This window comes from Tyto alba, unplaced genomic scaffold (genome assembly GCF_018691265.1).
Source record: "Tyto alba isolate M040663 unplaced genomic scaffold, T.alba_DEE_v4.0 Super-Scaffold_16, whole genome shotgun sequence".
In the NCBI taxonomy this organism is placed as follows: domain Eukaryota; kingdom Metazoa; phylum Chordata; class Aves; order Strigiformes; family Tytonidae; genus Tyto; species Tyto alba.
Window position 1 is genome coordinate 583053 of NW_024881278.1, and position 27566 is coordinate 610618.

The window sequence follows — 27566 nt, forward strand, 5'->3', positions numbered from 1 at the left end:
GTAGCTCTGTACTAGTGAAATGTAATGCTATACATTTAATGCTATACGTGGTTAGAAGTACTGGAAACAGCTTTAGTGTCTGGAAGCTGGTCCTTCCATGTAGTTTAACAGGTAGTCCATAAAAAAGGACTAAGTCTAACAGTGGGATAAAAGGCACTAACTAATCAAAGCTGGCGCCTCTTCTTTAACTGTGTCAGTTTAACTGCAAAGTTTGGTTGTAGGTGTGTATCTTCATGCTGAAACAAAGTGCTAATGTTAATAAATATTTACTCCACAGTACGGGTGGGGTATCTTGAGCTATTCACGTTTTCCTGAACCATAAGCTTGTGGTTATTTAACTTTCATACCCCTTACATTTGCAAAGGAAATGTCTTGATGTCCAGTGAATATTGGACACTGATCTTAAGCAGATTTAGGGTTTAGGGGTGTTCAGGAAGTTTTATCAAATTTCATAGCTAACAAAAAACAGTTCTCTGGCTAAGAAACAGTTAAGTTGTGAGGATCTGTTTATGCTCTGGGACAAATCACTTGTTACTGCTTCATCGCTGACTGAAAGAGAAGGGAATTGTAGTAGATCCCAAAGATGGGAATTGGACAGGTTAACTTTTATCATTAAGATCACTTAATTCCTTGTCATTCCTTCAGACAGTCAGTATGAATTATCTTGTTTTCTTCTGAAAATGATTATTTTAAGATAGATACATTTTTTAAAGTAACCATCTCACTCTTGGCTCTAATGAACTGTACTGGATTGTCAGCTGAGACTGAACTTCTTCCAGTGAATAAAATAAGAGCTGTCTGTACCCGCAGTGGGCTGAGGGAGGCTGTTTCTGTGGGAGAGGGTAACTAGTGTAACAAGGCCAAGGACTTATGGGTGATGACGTGACCCTCTAGTTGCTGCTTACTCAGCTGTAGGTGTGTATAGGCATGGAGCCTATACGTGTAGGTGTGTATATGTGCAGGGAGCTGACTGACCTTTAATAATTAGGTATAGGCAGAGACTTGCTCTACTTGAAATGGAATTTATCCCAATGTCCTGGAGTCTGAAAATGTTAGCAACTTGGTTAACTGTATCTGCTCTTTAAAACTCTCTAGGTTGCTGTACTACTTATGGATACCCAAGGCGCCTTTGATAGCCAATCCACTATCAAAGACTGTGCAACGGTTTTTGCGCTGAGCACCATGACGAGTTCTGTTCAGGTGAGAATACCTGTGTTGGCAAATAATGGCAGCTATAGGAATCCTCTATCCTGAACATGCAAAGAATATCTCTCTAGCTACACTTTGAAAGTTCACCTGTGTATCTTCCTCCAACTATCATTTAAGCTTTCATACTTAATGTCTTATTTTCAGTGTAGTATACTACATAAGTTTCTCTGTGGAATCAAGCTTATCCAAAACCAAGCTGACTGAACTGGGGAATGGCAAAAAAAAGATGCCAAAGCAAGCAACCACTTCTGTACAGATGTGTTACAGAATCTTTTTTAAGATTTTAGATACAGTTTGGGGTGAAATTACACTGTGATCAGCTAAACTTACAGTTGTGGCTACTGTCAAACTTCTGACAATTCTCTTGTACTATGCCCCAAACTACTTTTAAGCTTGTGCCTTAAACATGCCAACAGTGAGGAGGTTTTTGAGGGATGACAGGTGACCTTCAGACATGTTACAACATGAAAGTAGCAGGAGTATGTAGAACACCACTTCTGCCCTGTGGGGTTAGTTTTGGTGGGTTTTTTGTTTGTTCAGCTTTTTTTGTTTGGTTTGTTTTGTTGCTGTGCTTAAGATAAGTTGTGGGTTATTGATTCATTTTTGAGTTTATTGCTGTTTGGTGTGCTATGGGAAACAGTCACAAGCTCCCTGGATAAAATCAGATTTCTCTGGTAAGATTTGAAAGCGAAAAACTCAGTCGTTTCCAGCTGTGTGTGTTGGAGGTGCAGCTGCTGGATCGCTGAATCCTAGAGCACTTGGACTTGAGGATGGAAAACAGATGTGCCCTTCTCAATCCTCCTGTCTCACACCTGTGTGGTGATTTGAAATATTTAGCAATCTTCTGATTCCTTAATGGCTTGCTTCCTTCAAAAGAAGCTGTTCTAAGAAGGATTAGGGTAGTCAGCTGTGGTTTGTCCCTAGAACTTTGTATAAGGAAGTGACTTTTGTTTGAGATGCGTTCTGTGACACCTTTCTAGTTGCTGACTTTCGGATAGTTAGACTTTTCTGAGGGGATAAAAATATCCAAGATACCTAAAAGAGACTACATGAATGTAAGATAAAGGTTTTATATTGTGCTGTAATTATTTGACTGTCTCTTGCAGGTATACAACTTGTCCCAGAATATTCAGGAAGATGACCTTCAACATTTGCAGGTAAGAATATGCTGAATTTTTATTAAGCTGCTTCTGAACTGATATGATCTTGACATTGTTCTCGAAGTTACTACTAATGTAACTGTGGTTTCGGAGCTGCCTGCTACTTCATATAAAACACTGAAGCTGACCTGCTGTTAGAACTAGTACTGCCTATGACATTATTTGCATCAACTCCGTGATGCTGTGATACTTCTGCTGTGCCGGTGCAGAGATAAAATAGTACAGGCTTCTAATCTGCCTAAATCTTATCTTTCTAAAGTCTGTTCTCTATGTGGGAACTTCTGAAATTCCCAAAAGGATTAGAAAGGAAAGGATTTATGGAAATACTTGATGAGAAAATTCCAGTGTTTACTTTTTCCCTAGAATAGGAAAATAGATGGTATTTCATAACCAGTTTCTAAAGAAGTGTGGGAGCTTGGGTCAGGGCAGAAAGAGTATTTTCAACCCAGAAGCCTTCTCTAGTTTTTCAACGGAGAAACTTCTGCAGAGTTTTATTGCTGTTTAGAAACAAAAGCAGTTGTTGTTGTCCTCTTTCTGTACTGTGCAATTTTCATCCTCTAAGGGACCATTGTGGTCAGAGGCCACTGAATTCTGGCTTCATGTGAATGGTGCAAGAACCTTATCTCCTTAACTTAAAACCTGTAACTTTAAAGGCTAGCTTGTGTATTAACAAATGCCTGCCTGTGCTTAGGTCATGACCTTCTCACAGCTTAAAGCTGTTCTATGTGTCTTCTGATTGAAAGGACTTCTGTCTTGGTCAGTGCTGCAAAAGACTGGCTGCCAATGTTGGAAGTAGAAGAGCGCTAACTAAATACAAGTCTTATGATGCAGTTCTCAGTTAACGGACTTGTATTACCAGGCCAACAGCCCCCCACCCCCCAAAAAAAACCCAACCAAGCACTGCAAACAAAAGCTTAAGCTAGTTATTTGAAAGCCAGGCTTTCCTCATGACTTTGGGCCTTTGACAGTCTCAGTGCAATCTGAATACAGTAATCCCTTTCTCTTATACTGCAGGGTGGGGTTTGAGAGAAGGGTGATAAATATAAGCAGTGGCTAGGGGACATGCGTTTAAAGTTGGGGCAAGGAATCATGGCTTGAGGGAAGGAAATTCTGTTATAACAGGGATTTCTGTTACTCTGAAATACTGCTAGTCTATGGCTGCCTTTTCCATGTAGCAGGGAAGTGAATGGGGTAGGGAGTTAGGAACAAAGAAGCCAATCTCATGTGGGTTCTTGGCCACTTCAGAACTTCTTTTGCTCAGGGAGACACAGGCTTGGAAGTTAATTTGTGTTAAATTGTAAGTTCTCAGATGCTCTTGTGATCAGCACAGGGAGAACTGTCCTTTTAGCCATGTAATTTATCTGAGATGTTCCAGGAGTTAGTTTTAATCCAGAACAACAGTTGCCTCGTACTAGAGGATACTGATGTGCTTACTGCATGTTGACCTCCAAGATCAGTAAGGGGGCTGGCGTGGATCAACACCTGACAGTATCGACCTCTGCTGAAGCAGCCAGCACAATCCATAATTCCTGTTCTTGTGGGTTGTCTGGCCCGCTCAGTCCAGTGAAGAATGCTGCTGCTGCTATTAAAGGTGGTCATAGCAACAAGAAGATGACAGCTGACACTTACCTTCATAGTGGAAGGAAAGAACAATTATCAGTTAAGGTCATGAGCTGAAGTAGAGATCTGGGAAGCTGCTGATGTTGGCTTGTATTTATATGTCTGATACATTGGCTCTAACCAAGTTCCTTGAGATTTCGAGGAATAAATCTTTCATGGGAAGTAAGGCGCAGACATCAGACAGGTGTACCTCTTTGGCCTAAGAAACAGCGTTTGGGAACTGGCTTGCTGAGAAATGCAGCCAGCTTTCCCCTGAGAATAGCCCACAGGCCACCCACTTAGAGCTGCAGTGTGTTGACAGGTACGGAATGGCACTGTAAAACCCGTGGAAATCACGTCTCCTTCCTGAAGTTTACTGAGGGTTGGTGTACTTGTTCGTGAGGAGTATTGACCATTCTCAACCCATAATAGGATTTAAGATCAAATGCCATATTTTCTAGTGACATAATAGCACAATTTACAGTAGAAAATGTGTTTTGTATGTGGTACCCTTACACTTTTCTTTCTATCAGTTGTTTACAGAATATGGAAGACTAGCTATGGAAGAAATTTACCAAAAGCCATTTCAGGTAAATATGTTAAATGGGTCTTAAGCAATTGAATGTGTAGAAAATGAACTCAGGGTAACTTATGAAGATAAATTAGTTGGGCTGAAGCTTGCCTGTTCTTTACAAGACTGATTTTTCTTCCCTGTCACATTTCTTGGTAAAAACACAGTGGAAAAATGCTGAAGAGGATCACATCTGGGGCAAGTATAGCTTTGTACCTGAGTTACAAGGCATAAAAGGAATTAGTGTCAAGTGATGTGCAGATGTTAAGGAGAAAAGTTTCATGCTGCTGTCTTACTTACTACTCCTTGAGTTATGGTTGGTCTTTGCTGGTGGTACATGGTTCTGTGTAAAGGTCATGTGGCCTCTAAGAAATGGCACTGAGGAGGGCCATGTTGCATTTCATTTACTTTGAAGCCTTATTAGCTTCAGCATTAAGTCTCTGAAGTCGATAGCATCTCCTGACTGTTTGCTAGGCCAGAGAAGGGTTTGAGGCTGCTTTTGTTTAGTGGAGACAGAGGCATCTTCCATCCTGAAGTATCCTCTTTAACCTGTATGGGTACTACTCAACTGCTGTTAGTGGTGAGTTTTAAGACTTAGGTCTCTAGAATATTCAGCCTGCAAGTGTGAGTCCCTGATGTTCTTGTGATTGGCCCAGTCTGATATAAGAGTAATGTCAAGGCTTGTTTTCTATCTTCAGCTGATGAGAGAGAGGACAGTTTAATCCCTGTGGGATAGCCCACGGGGCAGGGAAGCTGTCTTTCTGAGACGCTTGGGTACTTCCTTTCAGTTAAGGAACGAGTTGCATTTGTGGGTTTGGTGTGTGGGTTTGGTGTTTGTTCTTTTTTGGTGGGTTTTATTGTTACTTTTTTTTTTTGTTAATAAGGAAACACTTGCACCACAAAACTACAAGGCTACTTCATTTAGAGCAGCCAAGCTTAGAATTTTTTTTAATTAAAATAATCACGTGTGTGATAGAGTTTTTGACCTTTGGAATGATGCAAGCTGTTTACTGCTGCTGTTCTTCCTGTTACAGACACTAATGTTCTTAATTAGAGACTGGAGTTATCCTTATGAACATGCATATGGCTTGGAAGGAGGAAAAAAGTTCCTAGAGAAAAGATTGCAGGTAAGGTGTCTCCAGTAGTCCCAGTGTGGTGGTCTAACTTAAGTGACAATTTCCTGTCAAGGTAATGATGCAAGATGAGCTAACTCTTTGTGCTAATAAAATACATTTGCAATGTTCCCCCTTGTGTGCAGAGTTCTAGGGTTTAGAACTTGACCGTTTTAGGTTAATGAAAGAAAATTTAAACATGCTTTTGTACTCTTACTGCTTTTAAGCTGATATTTAATCTTAATTGTAGTACTGAAAAACTATTAGCAGTTCTTACTGCCTTTTTTTTTTTTTTCTTCAGGTAAAGCAAAACCAACATGAAGAGCTACAGAATGTAAGGAAGCATATTCACTCCTGTTTCAGTAATCTTGGCTGTTTCCTGTTGCCCCACCCTGGTCTTAAAGTTGCAACAAATCCAAATTTTGATGGGAGGTTGAATGGTAGGAAGCTTTTGATTGTGTGTTTCTTGATTCAGATCACTGAGTTTATTGTTATTTATAATGGAAGTTAAACACTGAAATGATTGCCTATTGAAATGCTTGACTGGAAAAATACAGGGTTAAAAGGTGAAGCTGTGGAATCTAGAAATGTGCATTGTGTGTTCTTTTCGGTGGTTTAATGGTAGAGGAGTTAAGCAGGCAGAGGGAATGGATATCATTGTGTCTAGCTGTTGATTGTAATCTGATAACTTGATATATGCTTAAAGGTCATTAAATAAAGATTCTACAGATAAATAAAGATTCCAGACGGGACAATTCACAAAATTAAAGACTTGACTTTCTTAAAATCGAAAGGCTTTTCTCCAAGAACTTGCTAAACCAAAGGTTAGAACTAGAATGACTTTAAAATAAAAGCTGTAGGCTTCTGCCACTGCAGAATGAGAGGCAGTCGGGATTCTTCCAGTTGCTGCTTGTCCCCCGAGAGAGGGCATGTATGAGAATGACAAAGGCTTAAAAAGTGGGTTTGCAATAGTGGGATGCCAACCACTTCTGTGCTGAGGGCACAGACCTGTGGGATTGCTGTGTAAGATGTTGGTGTAATTGGGGAAATGCACTTTAAATATTAAAAGGACTGTGGAACCTTGTTCTCTCAGTTAAAGTTAGGATTAACAAATAGGTAGAACTTACTAGAGCTATACTATGTATTTAAGCCTTTAAATATCTTAAAAATGCAGTCAAGAGTTGTGACGCTGTGCATTTTGAAGGGTCATGGGTTATCGGTCTTATTTTAGGAAATGCAAGATTGAAAACTAACCTTTTTTTTTTTTTCTGAAATTGATTGAATTTTACTAGATATAGATGAAGATTTTAAGAATGAACTGCGGAATCTAGTGCCATTACTGCTTGCCCCTGAAAACTTGGTAGAAAAAGAGATTAGTGGATCCAAGGTGACCTGTAGAGATCTTGTAGAATACTTCAAGGTAAGCAAGCTCATACTAATTATTTCTGTTAATGGCTTAAAATAAAGTATTCTAATTTTAGGGCATATTGTTCCCAGGAAGATATCTAGGCTGACACTTACTGATCAGTTCACTTTTTTAATTTCATTACTCTGACTTTCCAGAACTGGCACACAACTTCCTACAGTATAGCTCTTAGTAAGCTACAGTTGGCAAAATTGTGGTGGTGGGTTTTGTTTTTTTTTTTTTTTTCCCCTTTGTAAAGAGGCTGAAATACTTCAAACTGTATTAGACATATTTTTTTTTTCTACTTTGAAATCATAGTTTGTCTGGATATGTTGCCCCCTCTTTTTTTTTTAAAAAAAAAAAAAAAAAAGGAAGGTCTTGTGTAGATTGTACAGATAGCAGTAGTTTAAGAGCTGTTTTTCTAGGTATGCTGTGAAAATTTAAGCAATTCCCCTGTGGATTTTTAACGTGCAAGGAGGATGCTTTCTAAACACTTGCATGTACAGCACCACTGAAATATTTGTGTATGATGCTTGCAGCTGTTACTCTTGAGCTGTTTTGGTATCATGGTGACACCAGCAGAAATGGGATAACATAATCTGTACAACACCAGGAACTGATCTGGTGTGTGAAACCTTTTTTTGAATTGGAATGACTTAGACAGTTGGCTTGATAGGAGAGAGTGGCACTCATTCCTAAGGACATTAATTTTGTGTTACTACTTTTGAGCATGCATGTTAAAGGTAGAACAGAGTTGGGCTGATGTTAAGAAGATGTGCAAGGGAGGAAAGTGAGACCAGAACTCTTTAACATTGATAAAATGAAGTAACTTTTTATAAAGGGAAGACATGATATGGGATGCAGAACTCATGTCTGTTCCTGACAAGCATAAAATCAACACTCTGGATCTCGTATGTTCAGTCTGTATTTACATGGTTGCATGCTACTTTTTGTTCCACTTTCTTCTCTAGTAGGACCTGATCCTATACAGTGTAGGGAGTGTGCATTCAGCAGCAGTTTAGGAAGAACTGTACCCTAAAAACTGAGTGTAGAACCTCCTCTATTGCAAAGCTGTGATTCACGTCCTGTATCCAGTCTGGGAGCAGTCATGCAGGGTGCTGTGGAAACACCGTGGTTATGTAACTAAAGAGGACTGCTCCCTTGGGGCTGTGCATCTAAAGCTGAGATCGTGAAGTCCGAGTTGGAAACTGGAGGGCTTTTACTTGGAGGAAATAGCTACAGAAGCAAGGAGGGTGTCAAGGGAACAGAGTCCTGTATAACTATACATTTTTGTAGGTTGTCCTACACCCTAGAGCATTGGCTATATAGGGACCCTGATAACCTTGTTCTCTCCTCCTTTACAGAGAAAAATCCTCAGGGCAGAGGCTTGTAGACAAGCTGGGAGGGAGAGCAGCAGGAACATGAACAGGAATAACTGCCCAGCCTCCGAGGGGCTGAGAGTAGCTTTGTTGGTCTACCTTGCACAGCTTGTCCAAAGCACTAAAATGACTACTGCTGCCTGCCATGTCCCCTCCACTAGTCTGTCCTAAAGAGCTGTGCTACAGGTCATCTTGTGGACTGGAGAAAATGACATGAAGGATGTGTTCTCTTCTTGCCTTCTGAAACCCTGGTGAAGGAACGGACACCTGGGGATTGGTGGGGTGGGGCACAGAGGGATAGGATGCCTGATTGGCTTCCAGAAATATTTTGGCAGCTCAGCTCTGCCTGTGTTAGTGCTTTGATCTGCTTTTTTCCTCCCACACTTCAAGGGAGAAAGGCGTATGGGGAAATGTAAGTACTGGTTCTCCCAGCACTGGGGTGTGTTTGGACAGACCTCTTGCCAGAAAAGTTTTGCGAGGGAGGCATCTTCAGTCTTTTATTTTGATGAAGATTTTCTGCCTAGCAAAGACCTTACGTATTTGAGGGAGCAGAAACCTGCTGTCAAGTTGGTTACTTCTTGAGATAGTGGCCATGTCTCTTCAGGGTGCTCTGCTAACCTGCTAGGCCCTAGCCTCGAAGGCACAGGAAGGTAAAGGGATTAAAGCACTAGGGATAAGTGTGAGAATGCCAGACTTGTATGGAGAAATGTGCTTACTTGAGTATTTAGCATTATTACAAAGAAGTAGTCAGAGCTCTATATCATCCCTCTTTTCTCCTTCTCCTCAACCATAAATGTTTAGGAAAAAGAAACCCTTTTTTCTTTCTCCCATTTAGGCTTATATTAAAATCTATCAAGGAGAGGAGCTACCTCATCCGAAATCTATGCTGCAGGTATTTTATTTTTCTTTCAAATAATCTGATAGATGATGTGTACTTTAAGTTCTTTGCAACTGAAGATGACTGCTGTGGGTCTGAAGCTCCCACACACATCGCTGGAGTTCTTGAAGGAGCTAGGTACTTTGAAAGCTGTCTGAACTGAGTAGCCTGGGTACACGTTTGTGTCTTCCCTCAGTTCCATCTACCGAATGGAGCAGGGGTATATCTGGTTGATAGGGTTTGTTTAGCTGCTTCAATTTCTACACATGTGTTTCCCGTAATTTGCTATTTTGTCAGTACCTTTCAGACTGCATTCAGAGGGCTTTTAGCATCAGATGCAGCAGATAAAATAGAGAAGGCTTATAGTAACGCAGCAATTGTCACTGTCTTGCAGTGCTGGGCTACTCCGTGTGGGTTTGTTGGATTGGATAACTGCATTGGGGTTTCTTTTCTGGGTTGATCCAAAGAGGATGCAATCAGCTTTAAAGCGATCTGAACACAAACTTATTGTATAAAGCTTGTGTGTTGAACCCTTTAATTGTTTGGGGTGAAGAGCTTTCACCAAAGGGTGGGGTTTAGGGTTAGTTTTAACCATTTTGTGTTTGTAAGACTTTTTTAAGCTTCCTGTGTCACTTCATTAAGACATGACTGTTCTGGGTGGTTTTCTCATTCTTTAAGGAACCAAATCTTTAGACTTTTGGGGGAGTTCAGAAAACTCATCCCAATGAAACAAAGGCTGCTCTCGTTTCTTCTACTTGGCATGCCATAGATGTGACTGAGATGCAGAAGAGGACATCTTGCAGCGTTAGGTAGAATAACTGCCCCTGACATGACACAGGTTGCAAATAGTCTTAAATTCTTACAAAATCTGACACTGAAACTGCACATGCATAATGCAGAAAATAGCAGCCTGCTGCTTTCCTCACAGGCAGTGATGTATCAGGATTAACATTTAATAGTTTAGTGATCCTTATTTGCTTATTAACAATAGAGCATCCAGAAGGGATTGCTAATGATGAAAAGCACATGGGAGTTTTTTGCAGCTGTACTAGAAAGCTGAGGAAAACGTTCTCCTAGTCAGTAATCTGTTTTAATGTATATTGCCAACCTTCACTTGTTTTTGGTGGGGCATTTTTCTGGCCATCTGAAGCTTTGGAGGTTGTGGGGGTATGTTGGGCAGTGTAACTACTTGTATGTAACTTGCTGGTAATGCTGTGATGATACATGGTGCTCAATGTTTTCTAGGCAACAGCTGAGGCGAACAATCTTGCTGCTGTGGCAGGAGCAAAAGACTTGTACAGTAAAGGCATGGAGCAGGTATGATGATACAGTTTTCTCTAACTGCCTACGTGCAAATACAGGCCTTCAGTTTTAACGTTCTCAGTGTTGTTTATGAGCATGTTAATGGAGAAAAGTATCTTAGGGCCAGTACTTGTGTGTTTTCTACACTCTGCTCTGAGGTTAGGTGTCTGACACAGCAAAACCAGGATTCTTTGCGACAGGAGTTGCTGGGGAGGTATGGGAATGGGTGTGTTTGTAAGATACCACCTGTTAGTTCCCCCTGCTGCTCTTGACAGACATCTTAAAATCCTGTAACATGAAGTGGACAAACAGGTGAGGAGACATTTGGTGGACCAGGGTCACGCAAGGGTAGAGTTCTAGTATTATAGTTTCATGCCTCTGAATTGTGGTCATTCATTAGCTGTAAAATGCAAGCATTCAAATTAATCTAAAGGTTTTTTTAAAAAAAAAACCTTGACATACAAGTATTATCTTGTCTGAAAAAGCTGAATCTGTAACTTCCTACTTGCTTCTTCTCTTGAAGACAGTGACTTACACCACTCCAAGCTGAATGTACTTCGTACTTCAGCACAGTGTTATGTAGGCTTTTATCATAGGGAATTCTGAAAACGATTATGTGTCTCATAAAATTTAACAGGACTATGCTTATTGTGAAATTCTACAACCAGAAAAGACCACTAGGTGTAATAACATGCTACAAACATAGCTCCCCATTAACTAGGCTAACTCTGGTCTTAATTGCTGAAGTAGCTTCCCATTTTGAAATTAGGGTAAGACCTAATGCTAGTGGCAGACTAGCCGGTTGCAGTTGTGAGCAGGCTGTTCTGAGAATGCTCTGCTGGTATAGAGGGACTCCTTCATTTGTTTCCATTTCGGAAAATCTCTTGAAATAGAAAATAGGTGGGTTTTTAATAAATGCCAAGTCTGCCTTCCTACCTTGAATCTTCAATGGCTGTTGAGATACTGTAGTTGTAAGGTTTGTTATTTAGGGCAAGGAATAAACAGAAACAGATGTTCTCTTAAACAGACTTTGTTTCCATAGTAATGTTCCCCAGTACTGTATATTTTTATATCACTGTAGAGATACACACAAACGTCTTGAATCGTTTTTTATCCAGATGTCTCAGATGATGTTCTTCATGTGACATGGCTCTCAAGTTTCTGTTTTTTATGATCAGAAGTTTTGGATTTAAGGCTGGCTTATGTAAAGATAATTCTAACTGTAGCTTCTGAGTTCTCCTCATGAACCGAAGCCCTCCTTTGCTGAGTGTGCATAAACAAAATACTGTCCCTCTAATGACCTTAAATGCAAGGAGCAACAGGTGCAGTGAAACAGAGTGTAAGAAAACAGTGGCAGTGATTTGTGGGGTAGCCTCAGTGCATCAGCACCTCCTAGTGTTTAACACTCTCTGGGCAATGTGGAAAAAAAAAAAAAAACATTTTGGAGGATGAGACTAGTGGCCATTTTCCAGGGAGCTTTGCCAATTGTTGAGAACTTCAGTGTGGAAAAAGCAGAAAGGTGCTTGTTAAACTTGAGCAGGGGGCAGAATGGGGGTGTCAGGATCTAGACAGTGAGGTTTGTCTTGAAGCTAGCCAGTGAAGCCATGCATCTTGTGAGACAGAAAGGGGATGCTGTACTCTGAGAGAGTGATCTTCTGTGTGTCCTGCTGAAGGGATAGCAGTGGGAGAAAGACAGTTGTTGCTGCACTGAAGGCATAAGCTGACAAGCACTGCGATAAGGCTACCTTGAGGTAGGAGAGGGGAGGCTGTTTTTTGACATCATATGGAAAGAATATTCAGTTTTTAGACATAGCCTGACTGTGAGGGTCTGGAGGAGTTGGAGCTGATCTGCCATATGTATGTCTCTGGCCTAGGTAATCTTTAGTCATAGTCCTCAGGAGGTCAGAAATTGGTCTTACGGAGTAGAAGTCCTTGGAGCTTAACCATTTTCATAGCCATGCTGATCCAGGGAGAGGAAGATGGTGGTGTGCACGTCACTGCTATCCATTTGAGTCCATGGTCTCATCAGCAAAAACGTACTCTTACAAGTTGATCAGATTCGAGCCTAGAGAACAGTCTAGAGAAGAATAGGCTAATGATAGACGTCAGCAGCTAATTCTTGTCAATTCATATCACTGATAAGTTCCATGGAGCCTGCTAGTGGCAGCAGTAAACTGCAATAAGCTTGTTGAGTGGGTAAAATCTACCCTGTTTCTCCAAATTCTGCACTGATCCTCTCACTGATATGGGTGACCAGGAGTAAAAAGCTGATGGGAGGGCTTGTGGCCTTCAGAGTTCTCCTTAATCTTCCTCAAGCCAAGCTTTCTCTGCCTCCTGGTGTTCCTTTATTTCACCTTTTCATAACAGAAATGTACACGTGGCTGATGCCCTGTCCTCCTGGGCTTGCCCAAAGGGAACAGTTGAAAGTATGAGTTCAGTCATGTGCTATAACTCTGCTCAGACAGATAAGGCTCTTCCTGTATCATGATGCAGAGGACCTTTTTCTGCTTCACTTGAGACAGGACTCTGCCGAGAAAGAGCCAAGAAAGCTGCAGCAAGTAGTCTGATGCTGGATTGAGAGGGGGACAGTGAGGAGCACGTTTGCTTTCTGTACAGTAGAATATACTCAGGGTGTGATGACCTCATCTCTGATTGCTCTAACAGGTTTGTGGGGGAGATAAGCCTTACCTTGCCCCATCGGACCTCGAGCGGAAGCACCAGGATTACAGAGAATCAGCTGTCAGGCAGTTCCGTGCGGTGAAGAAGATGGGAGGGGAGGAGTTCTGTCGGCGCTACCAGGAACAGCTGGAAGTGGAAATTGATGAGATCTATGCAAATTTTGTGAAGCACAACGATGGCAAAAACATCTTTTATGCTGCTCGTACCCCTGCCACTCTATTTGCAGTCATGTTTGCCATGTATATAACCTCAGGACTGACTGGGTTTCTTGGCATGAACTCCATAGCTACCCTGTGTAATCTTGTGTTGGGGATGGCTCTTATATCGTTTTGTACTTGGGCATACGTTAAGTACTCTGGGGAATTTAGAGAAGTTGGAACAGCCATTGATCAGATCGCTGAAGCTATATGGGAACAGGTTGGTATCTGTTTTTAATGCAAAAATCTTCCTTTCTTGAGTAGACCTATCAAACAGTGTCTGTTCAGTGCTGTGAGCAGAAGCTGGTCTAGACCTAATGGAGAATGCTGGTGCTGCCAAAATGGGCTCAAAAGCGTGACTGCTCTCTTCAGTAAGAGATGCTGCACATGAAGAATGTTAAACAAGCTTAGGATATTATCAAAGTGTTACTTAAAGGCCTTACTAGGTGCTCATACTGTAAGGAGTGGAGGGACTCTTTTAAAAATCTTGTAACTGTTTCAGAGCAAGGCATTCTGCTTTTAAAGGTGTGTTTAAAAGTGATAAACTTGCCCTAAAGATGCTGTGGCTAAAATATCTCGGGTGGTGCAAGAAATGGGAAAGGTGAAACACTGCTGCCCTCCCTCACCTCACCTGAGGGTGTGACACTGAAGGGCTCATTATACCTCTGAGAGAGATGGCTGATGACTTGCAGCAACTGCTGAAAGAGGATGCACAGCAGGTTTCTTCCTTCAGGAAGAGTGGCGTTGTCTGTGACAACTTCAGTTGGTGTGACTGCTGTTGCAAGAAATACTTGACATACAAATTCCTGAAAGAAAAGACATGAGTGTAAGAGTACCACAGCCTTCTGTACAGAGGTTTTGCTGCCTGAATCCAGTCAACACAGCTGTGCCAGTAAAGAAAATTTAGAGAATCCCTGACCAATTTTTACAAGTAGTGTTTAGAGCGTTCTGAGTAGCTATGTCCAGTGCCAGCAGAAGGGAAACACTTGGGTGGTGGTGTTGCTAGAAATAAAGGGCTCGCTGAACTTACCTGGGATGACATTAAAATGGGTCCTGCAAGGCTTGAGGAAATAACTGGAGCCTTCTATACAGCCTACACATGTCTTCTGCATCTGAAAAGTGACTTTGCTCAAGGCTCATCACTTGCAGTGGTACGTTAGACCGGTCTGAGCAACCAGGTAAGGTTATGAGTAATGCTGGATCGGAAAAAATGGATTTCTAATAATAGGAGGGAAGTGAGCATTAGGGTACTGAATTTTGAGGTACGCCCCTAACTAGTGATTAAAATTGAGGCTCTCCTGTACCACCATAGCTTCTTGCTTTGGAGCCTGGGGATGAAGACCACTGCCAGAAAAGTTGAAGGTGTCAGTTCTATGTGTAGTACTTGCTGAGCGCAGCTGCTGCTGTAGGATACCTGGAGCGCACAAGGCTTGATTTGACTGCTGACCTTCCCTGGAAGGGAGAGAACTTGGCTTATGCCAGCAGGAGCTTGCCTTTTGTGGGCTAGAGGAAGGTGGTCTCCAAAAGAGCGTGCTGGTGGTGGTGGTGGTACAGTTGCACATCACCAGTAATGTGCAAGCACCTACAAGCCCTGTCTGAGTCACTCTGATTATATACCATGTTCTTGTTATTGACTTTGCTGAATCTCTGCCTTTCTTTTCCTTCCTTGCTTCAGAGGAATCCCAGGAAGGTGAGAAGCTACTGGCAATCAGTTTCTTTTTCTGAACTTGATTGACTTTTTCTGCTGCCTCCTAAGAGCCACTTTTCCTAACAGCTGAATTCGTGTTCTAGGTGTTTTCCAAACTCTTTGAAGTCCTTAGACGCCAAACGATTCGCCGTGCTCTTACATCAGTGCCGCGACAGCGACTCTCATCCAACAATAACAAGAAGAAAAACTAGCCAGTATTTTTAACTTTCTTTCTGTATCTGAAGTGTTCACACTTACACATATAGGACAATAAGCTGGACCGTCTGGGCCGGTCTGCATAAATGCTGTAACCATACCAGACTGATGCTGCATATAGGGTATGAAATTGCACATCCATCTTCTAGGAACTGTAAAGTGGTTTAAACTGAGTGAAATACTGCTGTATAGGAGGGATATCACTTGTGTCCATAGCATGTCACTGATTTAACCTCATTACTGTAGCAGCAAAACTCATTTCTCTTTCAGTTCATGCCAGTTTGTGTCAGACTTCAGCATTCTAAGTTTTTTCATTATTTCAAGTCTCATCTCTTTGTATGTTTTTATATTATTTTCCTTGGTTACCTCATCTTTTTGTTTCTTTTGCACATTTCTCATTCCACAGGTGTTGAAGCCCATGAGTGATAATTTGATGGAGGATCATATGAGGCAGTCTGTAAAAAACTCTATCAAAGCAGGCCTGACCGAGCAGGTGTCTCACCATGCCAGACTAAAGACAGACTGACAGTTCATCTCCTCTTCAACTCTACCCTCTCATCCTAGACATGCTTGCTGTACCACGAGAACTCAATGATAGATAAATAAATAAACAAACAAAAACCAAAGTTTACAATCAACTGTAGAAGTAGTTTAGTGTGACTGGCTTCACAGATTGCTGCCATCACCTGGGAAGAGTTAGTTTGTCAGTGCTCTGCTTTTAAGAAAACCTGGTGCCATGGAGACTGCTGGGGGTGGGGGTGCACGTGTCCATTTTACATCTAGTCCTGTTGCACTGTGCATGTGTGCATTTGGTGGGGTGGGAGTGGGGAGAGGGATCCTCCCCCAGGGTTTGAGGCAATGCAGTCTCTGGCTTACAGTGGGAATCTGTCCTCTGCAGGAGATAATTTCAGGGAAGTTTATTGATCAGACCCACATCAGGCGTGCTCTTACCAAATGTACCCAGCTCTACACCATCCTCTTGCCCCCTCGAACAAGTGTTTCTGTGTGTCAGGTGTATCAACTTGATGAAGCCATTAGAGCCACTACATTACGATATGTATCTTGCTTTATTGCCTTTTATACCAGTGTTACACAAATGCATGTATTGGTTCCTCACACCACTGACAGCAGAACTGACTTGTAAGGGAGGCAGTGGGTCAGAGCAGATGGTGTCTTGCCTTGAACGTGCAGACCTGGTCCTGAGGGAGGTGCATATCAGAACTGAGCTGTCTTTTTTCCGCAGTTTAGCCTTCATGTATATAATATTGCCATTAATTCTACTGGGGGAGAAATTCCATCCAAAAATGTTGCCTACAGCTACCAAGCAATGAGTTAGGATTGTCTGTACAGTGTGTTTAGTTCTTATTTTTTAAGAAATCACAGATAGGGCATGTATATGAAATATAAATATATAAATACAATTTTGTATCAAAGTTTTGTAGTTTATGGCAAAACCTGGTTCTGTGGTAGCTAAGTGCAGTCCCTGTAAAGGAATGTTTGTGGCTCATGTAAATGTGTGAATGCATTGACAATTTGAAGTTTTTTGATATATTTGTGATATTTACCTGCCTTGAACACTGCAATCTCTCACCCCCTTGGGAAAATCAATGGGAATGTTTGTTGTGAAACTCTTGTCTTCTGTTGCATTTTAAAGTTATTTCCTGTAATTTATTTTCAGTACATGATTAAAATCAGTTGTGTATATATGAAATTAAATTCGTGCTTATTTTTAAAAGATGTTCAAGTATGTATTCAACGACGTAGACTATGTCAAATACTTATCCTGACAATTATATGAACAAATTGTCTATTGTACTCCATAGCTTTCTATTGAAGCTAATGTTCCTCTCATGCTTGTCTCTGAAAGATGACATCTGTCTAGCTCATATCCCTTCCCTGTATAGGAGAACTTTCTGGTATTCTAAAGCATGCTTCTTGACTTGTGGAGTTGCTTGTCAGCTTCTGCCCTCCAACAACTGTATCATTCTGAAGTGTTACTGGCTCTATTTTCACTCTTGACTAAATCAGTATCAACTAAGGCATTTTCAGATGTGTGGAATATAAAGGCAGCTAAATAACTGCTGTAGTTTCAGCTGGAAAATAACTGTGCAATAGCTTTTTTTTTTTTTTTTTTTTTTTTTGCATTCCTAAATGGTAACAATTTCCATGAATGTTCGAGCTTCATCAGTCTCTCCTCTCTTGATTGAGGGATATCATCTGTCTAGGACTAAAGCAATTGCACTGTGACTTTTGTACCATAAAGAACTAGTGGGGAGTGGTGGTTACGTGCCCTCTGAAGATGAGGGCTCAGCTCTAGGTGAATGATGCTGAAGATGAGGTAGGAATGTTGCATTTTATGATACCTTCTCTCAACCTGTACAGATTAAATACTGTTATTTAAACAATCGAATGCTTTGGTGATGAATCTCTTAGTCAAATGACTAGTCACTGTGGGAGCTTGGAGGGCCACGCTTGCCTTTGCAAGGGAAGAGTCAGGTTTGAGGCTGTGCCATGCCCCGCTTGCCCTGCAGCAAGGGTGAGAGCAGAACTCTGTCCAGAATGTGGACAGTGAAGCTGGAAGGCTTTTTCTGGGCTCTGTCCTTCTAGTGGAGGACTGAAACGTTGTACGTAGGGGGGAGAGTTCATGAGAACTGGGCCGAGTTGCAGCATTGATGCAATACTCCCCTCTTTGTGGGAGGGATCAAATGTAGGAAAAGGGAGGGGCCAAGCTGTATTTGTGGAAACAGGTTGCTGGCAAGTGTTCTTGTCTAGCTGTGTCCTATTTTGTCTGGTAACTCCATGCTCACCCTCTTCCTGCTAGAGGGGACTCCACCCCGCGTACGTGGAAGTCTAAGAGCCATCAACTGGAGTGGGACCTTGGGCCACAGGGCCCGTGTGTTTGGAGTGCCGGCAGTCCGGAGTAAGTGGAAAGCAAGTGCTGGCAACTGCAGAGTGAAGTCATGCGTTGGTGTATTCAAGCCAGATTTAGCCACCAAGTAGGGTAAGGTGCTGGAGCAGCTCTAAGTCTGGGCTGGATGCGCAGCTATTTCTGCGTGAGGCAACTGGAAGGACCAGGAGGTCCAGGCTAACATGGAGGGTCTGAGGTTCAACTGAGACCTACTTATCTGTATGTGCCTGCCTCTGTGGGAGGTAACTGGAAAGAAAAGAGGCTTCCAGGGCCAGTTACAGGACAGACTTGTGTGTGGAGGCCAGCTACTGAGGGCATCTGCAATGGGCGTGTGCAGGGGTGGGCTGAGCTAGTTACTGGAACAAACGGGTGATCCAGAACTGAATCTCCTTGTTCAGTTACTGGAGGGAGCCCCAGCTTGTGTGTACTTGTTTTTTTTCCCACTAACAGACCTTCCTCCTTATCAGCCAGAGAGGGATAGGATGAGGGTGTTGGTGTTTGTGCCAGTACTGGCTGTTGACCTAGATGGGCAGTGGGAACGTGTGTTGTGTGTGCCTTGGGAGAATGCTGGCTCAGTCTTGCAGCTGGTTGGTACATGGGTGCAACCTCCATTAGGCAACCCCTTACAATTAGTATTCTGAGTGAAAACACCTTATTTTACTCTGTACTGTTAGGAACATCAGGATCATGCACAGAGTGGGTACAAGGGACCAGAACAACTTCACTATCAGAATACACGGGGGGCTTAAAAGAAGCTCACTTTCTCTATCCAGGGCTACTCTGCTACTGACTCAGGAAAGGAGCTCTGAGCATCTTTCCAGTTCTGTGCAAATTGGTGGTGTATTATGGCCTTGCTTCCCTCATTCTCTCAGAGCAAGCAAAAACCAATTTAACAGAAAAAGCAAAGTAAAACATGGTATCTTACCCCACCAGTGGTGTAGCTCTGGCCAACTCGTCCCTCAAAAAGGATAACACCAGAACTAGTTAGGGAAGTTCCATACTACAAGCTGGCAAACTACAGAATAATGCTGTAGGGAGACAGATGAGAAGAGATGAGGAAGAACGTGTAACAAGCTACAGCATCAGAAAGGGGTGGAGAAGGCGACAAGTAAAAGATTTGTTTTGTTACTTCAGGAAATGCTGATTAGAATGTATTTCTCCAGTTGGCATCAAGTTAACAATGCACTCACCCTCACAAGTCCCTCAGTTCCTTGGGAGGAGAAGTACTCATCTAGAGCAACAACTAATGCGATTTCTGGGTCCAAAAAGGCAGAGACAACAGGAAATTTCTTTTCTGCCTGTTTTGTAACCCAATTTTCTTAGAGCAGGCTTGGGACAGCAGCCTTTTTCACATCCAGGAGTGCCCACAAGGGTCATACTGGTTCTTCTTTATACCATTTAGCTAAAGTGAGATGCTTCGCTCAAGAGTCTTCACAGCACCAGAAATGTTTTCAGGCCTGGTTCTTTTCAGTATGTGTGCTTTATAAAAGTAAATGTTATTGGATGGTTTACAAGCAGTATCTGTAATTTTTTTTATGGAAGTGAACGTGCTAGTGAGGAAGTATGCACATAGTGCAGAGTGATTTAATTTTATTGTTTAATATGAAAGGGAGATTTCTTCCAGTAGCATAGTGTGTTCCAATTCCATGCTGATTTTCTAATTCTTTTTACCTGCACTTGCCATGCCTTTCACACATATATAAAAAAAAAAAAAAAAAAAAAAAAAAGGAGGAATGCCTCATCAGCAGGCATGATCTGTTTACCAAGACACTACTTTTTCTGCTTCCAGAGTACTATGGAACATAAACATATTGCTACATCCTCGACACAACAGAGGGGAATAACCACAGCATCATCACAGAACAGTTGCAGAAGGCAGAGGTTGTGTCCTGCGATGCCCTGACCCCCCACACACCAGGGCATTGTGCTGCACTCCAGGCACAAGAGATTTTTCTCTAATCTTTCAAGATGAAGTTCAAACATGTATTCTGCATGATAGGAGCACTGGATTGCTTCCACACACTTGGGCTCTTTCTCAGCTCTAACACTGGCTGTAGGAGCTTTGTATTGAGCCCTCAAATACACAGAACCAACTTAGTCTCTGTTTCTGAGCCCAAACACACAGGACTTGGTCTCTGTTTCAAGCCTCCCAAATGCAGCACTTAGTCTCCATTTCCAGACTTGAACATGGTTAACTGCCTCAGCTCCATCTGCCTGAGCCCCCTGTTCCATGTCTGTAAAACTCAGGACTCAGACTCTGGTTTTAAGATCTAGAAGTGGCCAAATGAGCCAGGTTTAAAGACCCATGCAGGACTTAGTCTCTGTTTCTGAAACTTGAACATGGGTAACTGCCTCAACTCTGTGTGCTTGACCCTGCATCCCATGGGATTCACTCACTGTTGATGAGCCTGGTTCTGTGTCTGTAAAACACAGGACTGAGTCTGTTGCTGAGCCCTACATCTGGCCAAGTGAGTCTGGTTTCAAGCCCCCAAAATGCAGCACTTAGTCTCTGTTTCCAGACCTGAACATGGGTATCTGTCTCAACTCTGTGCCTGAGCCCCAAACCAGCCACTGAGCCCAGTTCTGAGTCTGCAAAATGCAGGACTTAAACTCTGTTCCAGACCCCTAAAATGGCCAAATGAGCCTAGTTTCGAGCCTCAAACTCACAGGACTTGGTCACCATCTCCAAGACTTAAATATGTGTAACTGGGTTGATTCCATGTGCCTGATGCCAAACCCCATGGGCTTCGCTCACTGTTTATGAACCCCAAACCAGTCACTTTTGCCAGTTCTGAGTCTGAAAAACGCAGAACTTTTCCTTTCTTACTTAGGCTCTGTTTCTAAGCTCCGAGCCTGGTTTTGAGCCCAAACACACAGGACTTAGTCTGTGTCCAGACCTGAGTGTGTGTAACTGCCTTAACTCCTCCATGTGTCCGACCCCAGACCCCACGGGCTTCACTCACAGTCTATGAGCCCCAAACCAGCCCCTAAGCCCAGGTCTGAGTCTGCTGCACACTGGACTTGGGAACTGTTCCTCAGACCCAGAACCAGCCCAGTGAGCCTGGTTTCAAGCCCCAGTGAGCAGGACCTGGACGCGCCCCCAAGGAGGGCATGCACCTGCCTCCTCCCAAGTCATCCGCATTGCCATGTGTCCTCCCCACACATCCCATCTCAGGTTCCCCTTCGTAAATAGGTTATTGCAGAGGTGCAGCTGATGGGCTTGGCCCTGGCCAAAGGCAGGGCCAGCTTGGAGCCAGGGAGCTTTCGAGAAGCTTCTCACAGGGGCCACTGCTGTAGCCCCCCTCCTCCCCTGCTACCAAAGAAAAAGAAACCCCACACAGCAACATAGTTACAGTAGGATTTATTTAACAGGTAGAGGGAGAGAAACAATCAGTATGCATGTTTGCAGAAAGAGTAAAAATAAGCATTTTTCTACTACACATTTTTTTTCCTCCATAAACTCTACTAGCTAGATACTAGTGCAACATAATTATTTTGAGAAAGCTCCAGAGCTGGCCTGCAAGACTCTACGTTCACTGGTCATGTTCAGGCAATTTGAAGCAACTCCACAAAATGTCACACACTAACACTTATTCAGTAATTATATGAGCTTCCAAATTCCTCAGTATTTTCCTAGTGCCCAAGTGTGTTTAACTCACACAAGTGAAAACACAAGCTAAATAGAAGAATTTGCTCAGCAGCATATTATGACTACACTTTACATACATGTGTGCTGCAAATAGCACAGGATGACATAGCTTAACAGCCTGAACCACAGAATTATTAATTTTTTGCCACAGCTATTCTTAGTATCCTTGAAGAGCTACTTCCTTCTGCACTTTCTTCTCACCCCTAAAACAAACAAACAAAAAGCACAGTGTTTTGAACAGAGCTCTGTAATTGGAACAAAAGGTGGCAGTTCAAACCCTTAAGAACACGTAGCATCTGCTTACAATTCTACAGTACAAACAAACCACAAGCTAGTGAAAGCATATTGAACTTGTTCTGGCAGAAAACCATGTCTCCCCCGGGGAAGGTGGTGGTGGTAATGCCTTAGGGACAGAGATTTTGCTGTCTTCCCTCCATTGATTAGGTTTAGCGACATAAGGTTTTTTCTGTACGTGCAGCTTTTCCTCTTGAAAAGCACAGCACTTGGGCCACAACGGTCTGACCTTTTCTCCTGAGTTAACAGCAAGATCCACAAGTCTGTCTACACTGCAAAAAGCAGCATAAGGAGGAGGAGAGCCTTGAGTTAGCTAAGAACAAGCTTCAAGCTTCTGAGTTACAATGCCAGTACACTGCAAAAGCTATTTATTGAGTTAAAAGATAGGGCTAACTTACACCCAGGTACAGTGTCACACTCACATGGCCAAGAAGCTTAAGGAGTCACATCCATAGCTTGGAACAATGTGATTTTGCAGTGTATGGACATAATTAAGCCTGGTGCATGTTGAGTACCCTTGCAACACAGAAGGTGGAACTAGGCAGGTAGACTAAGTAGATTAAGCTATGGTGGCTGGGATGAGTTTCACAAAGCAACCAAACTTGTGATAGAAGAATCCATCCAGAGTTACTAAATGCAAAGACATCACCTCTAGTCCAGGGTGTGTGGAGATGAACCTATCACCTACCAAAGAATTACTGAATGCACAAGCCGCAACATCTGTGCCTTGTTCCCTCAGGTCTGCCTCTCTCAGCCCCTTTTGGGTTCCAGGCATCTCTTTGCCCCAGTCCCCTACCCAGTCTCTCACTGCTTCCTTTCAGTCCACAGTTCTTTCACCCCCACTGGTAACATTTGAGGCAGAAGACTTTACCTGGTAGTATACTCCTACACTTACAATACTGTTCTTGCTTTGAGTTACAGCAGTGGTCTCAAAGAGCTCTTCTCAGAGTGTGACCATGGTGATTAGAGTATCCCTCATGACTGAATTATTTCAACATTACTATTGTAGCTTTCCAACCAAATGTCCCATGCACCCTGAAAACTGAGTCCAGGTTCTAACATTCACTGTCTCCTCCCACAAAACCCAGGCCAAAATGCCAATTTTAGCAAGATGAGTTATATGCCAAGGGGAAAGGGCAATATAACAATAAGCAGCCAGATTTACTACACAGCAAAAGACATGAGAAACATGTCTATAGCAGAACTGGAAAACAATTACAGATCTCAGCTACTTGGGTAAGGTCTACTTCTCCAAGCATTGCTTAACCTCTCTACCTGCAGTCTTGAGGAGGAGCTACAGCCCAAACAAAGTTTTGCCAACTCTCTCTAGTTATCCATTATACACATTGCAGTGGGATGACACATTAAAGACTTCATAGTGACTTTGCATCTTCTGCTTTTCCTATTATTTTGCATACTGCTACAGTCCTTTATTCTCAGCTTTCCCCAGGAATTTGTCCCTCTTCACAGAACTGCCTTGCCTTTTGGCAATTATTATTCTTAAGAGGCAATATAAAATAATGAGGAAAATTACAGATATCCTTAAAGCTTATTTCTGTATTACATCTCCTTCTAGACATTTCAAGGCACAGTGTGTAGAATATTGCAGAGAGCCATTTGTGTATCAAAGAACATAAAAGGAATTTTAATGCTTTGGCTGGAATCATGACCAATACATGATGTACAGTACATTAAACTAGCCTGACTCTACATCAGACCAGTGCTAGCAATTTTACCCTTTGTAACTCAAAGTTCTGGTGACTGTCTAAAGAAGAACCTAGATGTCAAGCTAGCTAGCTGCATTTAGTTTGCACAAAGCTGTGTCACTGTTTCCAAAGAGTAAGAGTGCATTAGCAGTTATACCACCTGAAATAAGCCATTCATTGGAACACACAGTTCACTCAAAGACTTTCAAAATCTGCTAGAACTCAGAAGGAAGTAGGCATTTTTCTCCTGTAAAACTTTGTTACTGAGTAATTTCTCTATTCTGTACCAGAACTAGGAATGTTCCCTTCTGTCACCAATGACTGCCCCAGTGACCTTCATAAATGAGGACAAGTAGGATGCAGCTAGTCAGAGTTTCAACCACCAGAAGTAGGATTTCCCTGTATCACAGCTCAGTGTCCAGCCCCCTGGGTTATTATGAACGCAGAGGGATTTTGCTACCTCTGGCTCCCAAAAAGTCTGCCTGAGACTTGAGCAACCTTCAGCCAACAAAACACCAATGAAACCAGTAGATGCATAAGAATACTGCCTGGTGTGGGCTATATTCCAACACAGCCACTAGCAGATAGACTAGCAGCTCTTCTCTTCCACTCTGCTGCTCAAAGGGTATGCCATATAGGAGAGAAAAAAATCTAATCTGATTAGAGCTGGTGTAAGAAACTGAAGGAGTTAATGCCTCAAACATTCATCCACATGGAAAGCCTAAAGGACAAGTTGTGGCCTTTGTGGTTAGTCTAAGGAATGAACTGTCTGCCTATCGAAGTGCAGAGTGCATCGCTCCACTCCCTTGCAGTTATACTGAGGTTCCCTAGATAAGTCTCCAAGGGGGAAGACGTCAGCTGAAAAAAGACATATGTTTGGGTTCATGCCTACACTTTAATTTACAACTATACCCTTGAAGAAGAGCTAAAAAATAGTTAAGAGAGAAACCTGGCACCAGATAGAGCCAAAGGCTGAATAATTGCCCAAGAAACAAAAACAGGGGAAAAAGATAAAGGTGGTGTAGGGAGATCACGACCACCAACTCAGTTGGATTAAAGAGTTAATGCATCCCATCCCCCCTCAACACACATGCAGAACCCATGCTCTACCTTTTCCTCATCTCTCATGCAAATGAGTTTGTGGAATGCCTGCCTCTCTTTGCCTAGTATGCAAATCTGCTGATAAGATGAACTTAAAAGGTGACACAAAACTTTGCTGAGTGTGTACCCACCACCTAAGATTACTGGACCTAAGACAATGCTGGAACCTGGACTGGTGATCTGGATCCTTTGACTCTCTTTCTCTCCTTTTTTTCTTTTACTACTTTTTTTTTTCTCATAGATTTTTCAATAAGACACCACACCACTTATTATCCCTTTTCTAAGAGTTTTTTTACAAAAAGTAAAACATTTTAACCATTCATTTGGTGTCATTTCCCCTTCATTTAACCCAAGGGGATCATGAAACCTTTACCACTCCCTGGGCTCTCAGCCTGGGTTGTAACAACTGGGTAGTACAGCCCCAAACTTAGTCCGCCCCTTAAGCAATTTTATACACTCTCGTGGCAAAAATACAGTAGTAGAGCCCAGTCTCCTTTTATGGGAATTTCCCCCAACTGAAAAAAAAATCTTCAGTGAAACTCTAATAAATCTTAACCTCACTACCACTGTTTGAGAGCCTGACCACAGGCAGCACTTTGCTATGGTGTATGTGAAAACAAGCATTACAATACAGACAGGAGAGCTGTCTTTGAGTTGCATTCTCACCATATTATCACGCAAGACAATCTTTACAGCTTGTGTACTTGTTCAAGACTGAATATTCTTTTGCATTTTACACTGTTCAGAGACATTCACATCTTTAAGTGATGCTGAAAAAATCAAGTATTATGTGTATATATGTGCAATGCTATTTACTAAGTAGTTACGCAGTTTTACTTAATACCATATATTTTGAGCTCCTGCTTTTCATGGGCTGGCAGTGTAATTTCAGTCTGAGCAGAAAGAACAATCAGCCTCACACTGATTCCTTGTGATTTGTATTGACATAACACTATTCATCCATCTCAATGCATTTTTTCCCACCCACTCCTGAAAAAACAGCTATTTTTAAACCTGAAAGCCATTTTGTTCTACAAACCCATCAGTCACCCTTGAAGGCTGGTGACACAGCTACACCATACCAGATCAAAAAAACCAAGCAGGGGAAGGAGACTATAAGGGAAGAAGCCCCTGCAGACAGGTCAGTATCAGCTAATGATTTGTATTGACATAACACTATTCATCCATCTCAATGCATTTTTTCCCACCCACTCCTGAAAAAACAGCTATTTCTAAACCTGAAAGCCATTTTGTTCTACAAACCCATCAGTCACCCTTGAAGGCTGGTGACACAGCTACACCATACCAGATCAAAAAAACCAAGCAGGGGAAGGAGGCTATAAGGGAAGAAGCCCCTGCAGACAGGTCAGTATCAGCTAATAGAAGATAAAGCATTTATCCTTTGCCAGAGAAAAGGAAAGAAAGACAAGCTATCTTTCAGCTTAAATCAAGTATTTCTAGTAAAAAAAAAAAAAACATAAATAAGGAATAGTTTAATAGCAAGCACTATTTTAAGAATCAACTCAGGCACCAAGGTTAGTAACAGTCTCCAGTTATTCCTTTCCTTACCTGGCTACTCAGTACCAAGAGTTCTTAAATCTCAAGGTCATGAGAGATTCCAGATTCATATTAGAAAGGTATCTTTTTCTTGCAACATCTGTCTCCAACCAAGTACTCAGGGTGACAGAAAATAGCAGAGCACAGGTCACCACTTCTCACCCACGCCTTCTCTTACCAACCTAGCATCCTCCCTCAGTATGGCTTTGCAACACCAAACTTCCCTCTCAGCCTGCTGAGACTGTGGTTTTTATAGCAGCTGTTGCTCATCCCCCACTGATCCCAGCCAGGGCTGCAATCAGCCCTTTGTTAGCCATGCACCAAGACAGCTGGGGATGTCATTTCCCCTTCTCCAAAATGCCCGTGCTACAACCTGTGTGTGGGAAGGAACTCATGCCGATCACTTGCCTGTTGTTTTCTGTGGCTGAAATTTGTTGTATGGAGTTTACCAGCACGCTGGTAACACAACCCCACTGTGGGTACAGGCACCCCCTGCACTGCCACTTCACCACAAGGCCAGTGCACTTCAGAAACAAACAGTGCTCTCGTTGTCAGAGTGCACTGGCATGACAAAGGTGTGGTGGTAAGAACACATTTTCCTGTGGGGGAAACACACTGCAGAAAAGCCCTGTGTGAACTCCTTGTCATCTTTCATAAGCCCTGAGGCACGTTTATTATTAGTAGAATAGATAACAAGATTCTTACAGCAGCGTATGTAATTATGAAAAAATCTCCATTGTAAAATGTTGGTGCCATCACAAGTAAGAATTAGATGAGCACGTGTGAATCCTTCATAAATTCAGTCATCCTTATTGTTACCAACAAGCCAAATCAGAAACCTGGCCTGCTGCTGTGCAATTTGAGCATGTTCTGCAGAGACACAGTGACATGGGCAGGAGGCCACCATCCCTGGGAGGAGAAGCTGTGGGAGCTGGACCTGTTCATCCTGGGGAAGAAA

The 27566-nt window shown here is 42.4% G+C and overlaps 1 protein-coding gene across 3 annotated transcripts in view; it reads left to right on the forward strand.

Moving 5' to 3' along the window:
* ATL2 (atlastin GTPase 2) overlaps positions 1–17798 on the forward strand; it is a 45137-nt gene extending 27339 nt beyond the window's left edge. Inside the window, exons 5-15 of one of the 3 annotated variants that reach the window (XM_032994749.2) lie at positions 1096–1200; positions 2316–2366; positions 4502–4558; positions 5574–5666; positions 5953–6091; positions 6944–7071; positions 9271–9327; positions 10558–10629; positions 13279–13710; positions 15166–15180; positions 15282–17798. In XM_032994749.2, the coding sequence (XP_032850640.2) occupies positions 1096–1200; positions 2316–2366; positions 4502–4558; positions 5574–5666; positions 5953–6091; positions 6944–7071; positions 9271–9327; positions 10558–10629; positions 13279–13710; positions 15166–15180; positions 15282–15389 (1257 nt within the window). In that variant the 3' untranslated portion in view covers positions 15390–17798. The remainder of the gene's footprint in view (positions 1–1095; positions 1201–2315; positions 2367–4501; positions 4559–5573; positions 5667–5952; positions 6092–6943; positions 7072–9270; positions 9328–10557; positions 10630–13278; positions 13711–15165; positions 15181–15281) is intronic. The other 2 variants (XM_042789473.1, XM_032994750.2) reach the window with 2 other exon arrangements.
* Positions 17799–27566: the final 9768 nt, after the last annotated feature.